This window comes from Helianthus annuus, chromosome 4, assembly GCF_002127325.2.
Source record: "Helianthus annuus cultivar XRQ/B chromosome 4, HanXRQr2.0-SUNRISE, whole genome shotgun sequence".
Taxonomy (NCBI): domain Eukaryota; kingdom Viridiplantae; phylum Streptophyta; class Magnoliopsida; order Asterales; family Asteraceae; genus Helianthus; species Helianthus annuus.
Window position 1 is genome coordinate 35,747,485 of NC_035436.2, and position 7,589 is coordinate 35,755,073.

At 36.6% G+C, this 7,589-nt stretch overlaps 1 protein-coding gene across 1 annotated transcript; it reads left to right on the top strand.

Moving 5' to 3' along the window:
• The first annotated feature begins 203 nt into the window (after window positions 1-203).
• On the top strand, window positions 204-1,935 carry LOC110936123 (uncharacterized acetyltransferase At3g50280). Its single transcript, XM_022178455.2, has 2 exons — window positions 204-1,180; window positions 1,420-1,935. Exons 1-2 carry the CDS (start codon window positions 256-258, stop codon window positions 1,830-1,832), a joined length of 1,338 nt encoding a protein of 445 aa, XP_022034147.1. The 5' UTR covers window positions 204-255; the 3' UTR covers window positions 1,833-1,935.
• Window positions 1,936-7,589: the final 5,654 nt, after the last annotated feature.

Here is a 7,589-nt window from a genome sequence, read left to right on the forward strand (position 1 = left end):
GTTTAAAGTAGATACTATCACATATAAAACAAATTATAGTCTTAATCCAAATTTTATTTAAATTCCATAGAGAGATTAGAAAGATAATATACACTAACTACTAAGTGGTCCATAGAGAGCTTAGAAAGATAATATATACTAACTAACTACTAAGTGGTGATTATCCTCAATAATACAAGTCTTTATCCATCATTATTCATTGTGACCTTATAGAAGTTCATTCTAATACATAGTAACACCCACCATTTGTATGCAATGAATTCTCCAAACGTTGAAATCATCTCAGATTGCTTCGTGAAGCCCAAATTTATATCAGAAGAAGCAAAGAAACCGATTTACTTCTCTCCATGGGATCTCAGGATGATTTCTTTGAATTACATTCAAAAAGGTCTCCTTTTCCACTTACCAGAAAATCAAGATTTCTCCATTACCACCTTCTTGGATGACCTCAAACACTCTCTTTCGGCCACACTTACTCATTTCCACCCGCTCGCTGCCCGTTTAGCCACCGTCAAACACGAAAACCCGCCTTCTTTAACCGTCTTTTTGAATCCAGAAAATAGCCCTGGAGCAAGATTTATCCATTCGGCTGTTAATCTAACTGTGGCTGATATCCTTGCACCGATTGACATCCCTTCGATTGTTCAATCGTCGTTCTTTGATCATCACCAAGCTGTAAATAACGACGGTCATGAGCTCTCGTTGTTGTCCGTAAAAGTGACAGAATTTGTAGACGGTATCTTTATAGGATGCTCCATCAACCACATGTTAGTTGATGGAACCTCGTATTGGCATTTCATCAACTCCTGGTCGGAAATTTTCAATTCCAAAAGTCAAAACATCTCACGTCCTCCGATTCTGGACAGGTGGATTCCGGCAGGATCTGACCCGGTTGTTAGCCTACCGTTTACCCATGAAGACCAATTCATTGATAGATCGGACTACCCATTGTTAAGGGAAAGAATCTTCCGGTTCTCGTCGGATGCACTCTCTAAACTCAAAGCAAAAGCAAATTTCGAGTGTGGTGCGACAAAGATTTCTACTTTACAGTCGCTCTCCGCTCTTTTGTGGAGGTGCGTGACGCGCGCCCGGCGGATTCCAGCGGATCAAAAAACCAGTTTTAAGATGGCAGTGAACAACAGAAGAAGACTATCCCCACCTCTGCCTGAAAATTACTTTGGTATGTTTCAACATACATGAATATTTTAGACGAATAAAACTTACACTCTATTCCCGAGGGAAAAGAAAAAAAAGTAAAAGTGAGAAACTCGGGAACAGAACATGTTTTATTTTCCTTCTTTAAATGAAACTCTGGAACACAAAATATTTTTACTTTCTTTTTGTTTCTTTTCCTTTTCTTCCATTAGTAAACTCTCGAACACAATGTTAGCCTTACTGGGATCCACCACCATATTTCAGGAAATATGGTACAGACGGTAAGCGCAATAACAACAGCAGGGGAGTTGCTTGATCATGGTGTCGGGTGGGCCGCATTGCGGTTGCACGAAGCGGTAGTGAGTCACAGTGATAAAGACATTAAGCGATTGATGGATCTATGGCTTAAGAGTCCTTCTGTGGCAAAATTGGGTGTGCATTTTGATAGAAATAGTGTACTTACGGGGAGCTCGCCGAGATTTGACATGTATGGAAATGAATTTGGATTGGGGAAACCATTAGCGGTTTTGAGTGGGTATGCTAATAAGTTTGACGGGAGGGTGACGTTTTATCCTGGAAAGGAGGGTGGAGGAAGCATAGATCTGGGAATTTGTCTATTTCCAGAAAATATGGTGGCTTTTGAATCTGATGAAGAATTCATGAGTGTTGTTAACTAAGAATTTGAGATTTAAATGCAATGCTCTAAATTTCTTTACATAAGCAAATGAACTTTATATCAAATGTTTATATTAATTGGGATGAATTACCGGTGAATGTCTATATAATTTTGTTATGCTCTCGGTGTTCTTGATAAGGTATGACTCGAACAGTATTCGTTAAAGTCAATTCAAAAATCAAAGATAAGAACTATAACAAAATGTTATTAATTACTGATTCAGTTAAATGGAATGATGGATCTTTTATTGGCGGAACATTGTTTTTTGTCCATCGATTCACTTGCAAGTTCAAAATCTATATAGATTATCATTGATTGTAGACAATTTGAGGTTATATATTGATCCGAACAATTCATGATTCTCAATGAATGCAATCCTTTTGGAATCCAGTTTGATGAGGATGGTCATAAGGTGCCTATTTGTTATGGCTGGTTTTTAGTCAACAATAGGCCTTGCTGATGTTGATGTAATGGGTCAAAACCTAACACTTAACATTGCAGAGTTCTATTTATAAGTGTAGTACCTACAAAGTCGTTGAGACGGCTGAGCAGGCTCAAAAAGAAGGAAATTTTTCGGTTTTCATCTTTCATGGTGCCAAATCACTTGTTGAGTTGATTAAGAAGCCTCAAGTAGCTCATACTACAAAAATTGTTTCTTTGGGCATTCAAAACATTGATTCTGGGCAGTTTAAGGAACGCCCAAACAATAGTCGTTGGAAAAAACAAAGGACCATTCTGAGCGTTTATTAACCCGCCCAAATTGTACATATAACGCCCAAAAAGTGCCCCAAGAAGCCTAAGATGCCCAAAATAACGTGGAAACGCCCAAAAATAACCTTCCATAAATCGCCCATAATAAATCCCAAAAACGCATAAAAAGACCTGAACTACATGAACCATAAAAAGCCCAAGGCCTGAATTACTTGAATCATAAACGCCCAAAAACCCCTTTAAAATGCTCAAAAAATTCTCTTTACAATGTTCAAATAAACCCCTACAGAATGCCAAACTCTTTAAATGCAGCCACCCAAAACTATATAAATCGCAAAGACATGCATATAAATGAAACCAAAATTACATTAAAGATCCAAACAAACATCACAAACGTGTTTCATCAACAAACCCAAACAGATATATCATAAACATGTTTGATAGCGGACATAGTTTACAAAAATTGTTCAAACACATAATGTTTTTAACCAACTCATTGATTTCCGTTTCGGTGACATCTCTTGTGTCGTTCCAAATCTAAAAAACAAGGAAACAAAATGAGATTGATATGTAGAATTGATTCAAAATATGTAAACTAAAAATACACACATTATTTGGAAAATCATATTGCCTTTCAAGAACAAAGTTGAATATTTTTCTTATTACCAAATATCCACACTCCCAAGAGCCGTGTTGTTGCATACACTACATTAAATTAACCGAAAATGCATTAATAAAATAATCACTTAATTTTATAAAATACAAGATATATATGGATAACATACCTTTGCCATCTTCCATGTAAATTGACTTCCAAAGGAAGTTTTAATTGCTTTTGTTAGAGGATAATGGTTTTATTCTTTTGGCTCTAATCGATAATGAATCCAAAATCCAACCTTTCTGGTCCGAAGGGGACACAATAAACAACACCCAATGACCACTTCAAAAAAGTAATTAAGCTATAGTCATTATAAAAGATCAATAATAAAATAAAGAAATTCAAATATAACACTTTAAAATTGGAAAAATGGAGCCAGAAAAAACTTTTTGTCCTTGTGAAGTTTGTAGACCTCGACTAAGTGTTCTTTAACACTTGTCAAATGTTTCTCACATTCTTTCCCAGTGATGTATTGGGTATTGAAGTATGCAACACGAGTTTTTCTTTTTGTATTCTTTTCTTTTCTTTTGACCGTATGTGGTTATATAAAAACCTAAACTCAAGAAAATAAACAGAATATTAAAATATTTAACATATTTAAAAATAAAATATAGATGCACGAGATGACGACGACGAAGACGAAGACGACGAAGACGACGAAGACGACGAAGACGACGAAGATGGGGATGATGATGATGATGATGATGATGATGATGATGATGATGATGATGTAACTGACATTTGACACCAATGTATGAAGCTACCATCAAGCAATCCGTTTGCTAAAAACTACAACACCCCCTCATATTTGACATAGTCATATGAGTGACTGGAATCGGTAGCGGGGTACATCCCAGTAGGACACTTAAGTTGAATGCTCATCTGGCCACCATAGTGTTTTCTCAATCGTTCAGCCAATGATTTCATACTTTTAAGGCGCAAATGCTCGATATTCCACAAGGCCTCTTGTATTTTTTGTTGTTCCTTTGACAACATTGAAGCTTGAGGTTGTTCAACAGGTTCGGAAAACTACATTATTTAACAAAACAAATTCAGAAAAAATAGTACTTACATATACGCACACACATCTATATAGCATATTTGACTTTTCGATTAACATCATATCTAGTTCTTCTGATCCGTCAACATCATGTTCAGTTGAAACATCATGCGCGCCAAATAGAAACTACATAATTATAAACATATTATTAGTAGATAGATTTTATTACCTCATCAATTTAAGTGTTAGTACATGATTACCTCATCGTAGAAACAGTTCACAACACACACCAATCTCGAAACGCTGCCGCAAAACAGGGTAATAACTCGATTGCTATTACGATTCAACGTCCGATCGATTGAAACTATCCAACGTATGTTTAAGTGCTGCTCAAATTGAGTTTATACTTTGTCATTCGTCGTGATTTCGACTTGAATGTTTGAGTGTTGTCCAAATTCGGGCTATACTCTGTCATTCGTTGTGAATCCGCTGGATGTTTAAGTATCGCACTTTGTCATCAGTTGTGAGGGTTTTAATCTCGTGAATTATCGTAACTGCTGTATTAGTTACTAACCCAGGTTGTGTGCATTGTTATTTAAATTAGGTTAAACAAGGCTAAATCAGTAGGCTTATACACTGCTCGTTAAATCTGCAATGTGAGTCATTCTCTTTTTATCAACTGTTTTACAAAACTCCAAATTATTTTCAAAGTTATAATTACAGGGATTAAGTCTTTGTAATCACCATATTACAGCCGGTATGTGGGGTTTTGTATACATTACTTGATAATCTTCACCATTGGACAACGAGTTAGCCAAGGGGTGATATGACCCTGTCACAGACACCATTGGACGAATGGGCCAATGGGTCGAGTGACAAATACTGTGGGTAGTTGGTTGATATCAGAAACATTGTAATCGCTCTTAATACTGTAAATTATAACAAATGTGTCATTTTCAGTAAAGCTGAATGATTCACTCAGTATTTCCCCGCTGACAAAATCTTTTTCAAACATGTTTCAGGTGATCTGTTGTAAGCAAAGAAAAGTGCCGTGGAGCACTACAAGCTTAGAGAAGTGGCTCAATGTAAATAAATAAAGAAACATGTTTTGAGAAATAAAGATTTCCCAGTGAAATCACCTTATTGTAAATTATGGGATTTATCCCTAATTATGAAAATGGGCAGTTTTAATATTAAAAGATCCTGTTTTAAAAAGACTTCCGCTGTCACTTAAATTTAATACCACGGGATTTCCTGCCTCGCGGCTCTGGACCGGGTCAAACCGGGGCCGAGGGCCGTGACAGGAAAAGGTTGTATCAGAGCCACTGTTTTAAGCTTATCACTGATTTTAGCCTATTAAAGTAATTGAGGAATACTTAAGAATTTCTAATTGCCATTTTGTGAATATGTGTCTTATTAACTGATTAATTGTTAAGTTACAGTATAGGTAAACAAAGACTATCTGCCATCTACCACAAATTAGATGCTGCACCCAAAGAAAAAGGAACCTCTTCCTCAAAATACCCAGCAGATCTGGAAGAAGGGATTTTTGTTCGTAAAGCACAATATAAGAATCCCCTTACCCCAGAGAAAAGAAATTCGATTATTAGGAAAAGTCAGAAACCCCAACTCAAGAAAGTGAAGTTTTATCAAGAAATCCAGGAAATAGGCAATACTTCACCTTGGGAAGATAAATTAGATGAAAAATGGGCTAATCTCTATATGCTAGCTACTGTAGCAGAAAATGCAAACCTCTAAACTACCAATAAGCCTGATCTAGTATTAGCATCTCTATCCAGAAAAACACTACTTTGTAAATAAATAAATAAATCCTAGTGTGTTTTAAATTTCCTGTTATCCTTTGTAAAATTAGTCTTTCGGTATACAATAAACGGAATGTTTATTTAAATTTCCTTATAAGATTTTAACTTAGCATTTTTGTGCATTTTGCATATATGCTAAACCAGCATGAGTGAGCTATCTGAAGCATTTCAGGATCTCAATCTCTATCCAGTACCAATCGAAGTCTCCAACGACTTTACTGGTTATTTTGCTGATATAGAAGAACCTATGGAATTCCAAGCTCCACCTCCGGAGAAAGCAAAGCCTAAAAGAAGAAGATATGTAGGATGGAGGAAAGTACGTAGGAGGAAGCCAGTAACTAGGAAACTTCCAAAAATAGAAAACCCTGTGGATAAAGGAAAAGGGATCGAGACTGGAGAGAGTTCTAAGCCAGCAGAAATAGAAATCAGGGAAAATTATAGGCCAAAAGGAATAGAAATTGGAGAAAGCTCTAAACAAACTGAAGAAATAACCTTTCAAGAAGAAATAGACCGTCTACTAGCAAACTGTGATGTCATTAACCCTATCAACAACAACCTTTACCCTTATCCGGCCGAAATCCAACTTCCAGTAAATCTGGAACCAGCTATTCCAGACCCTCTAATCCACACTCGACCTTTAGGTGAAATGGAAGAGTGGTGGACGAACGACTGGCAATTTCAAAACATAATCAATAGTCCTTATACCTTTCTTCCACAGTTTGATCCAGAACCTATCCCCAATCCTCCAATGAGCAACGAAAACTTAGCCGAACTTTGTCAGTTCGGTGAAGAGCTGATAGGTACAGGGAATAGGATCCGGGAACTGGGGGAACAAATCTCCTGGAAGTACGACGAGAGGGAGCGTCGCTACTAAACTGCCAGTTGATCAAAGAATAGTGGGGTTGGGAAGTATGTCTGTATAATAACAGTAGTAGTAAAATATAACTCTGTAAAATAGGAAATAAAACATTGTAAGATAAACAGTGTGTATGGATACATATATAATCTATAAAGTTGAAAGTCGAGAAATCGACAATTTTGGCTATATATGTTATGTGCTTATATGTAATTGTCTTGTTACATTTAACTATAAATTATTGGATACTAATAATTTACACTTATAATAATTATCAGATGGAAAACGCTAATAATGAACCAGTTAATGAAGTAAACCAATCTGAGCAAAATCAGGAAAATCAGTATATGACTAGGCAAGATATCGAGAACATTGTTGCTCAAGGGATAGCCAATGCTATTCCAGCAATCATGGCTGCTGCTCAGAAACCTGCTGAACCACAACAAATCATTCCTAGTAAACGTACTCCGGAAGATAACGACAGTAACAGCATAAATGGAGGCGGCAATCATGATGATAATAATCCACAACAGGTCCCACTTCCTAAGAAAATGAAAGCTGCAACTCCTGGTTGCACTTACAAAGAATTCCTTGCCTGTAAACCAGCAGAATTTGCAGGTAATGAAGTGGCAACTGCAACACTGCGTTGGTTAGAGAAAACCGAAGCAGTAATTGCAATAAGTAAATGTGTCGAAGAAGATAAGGTGATG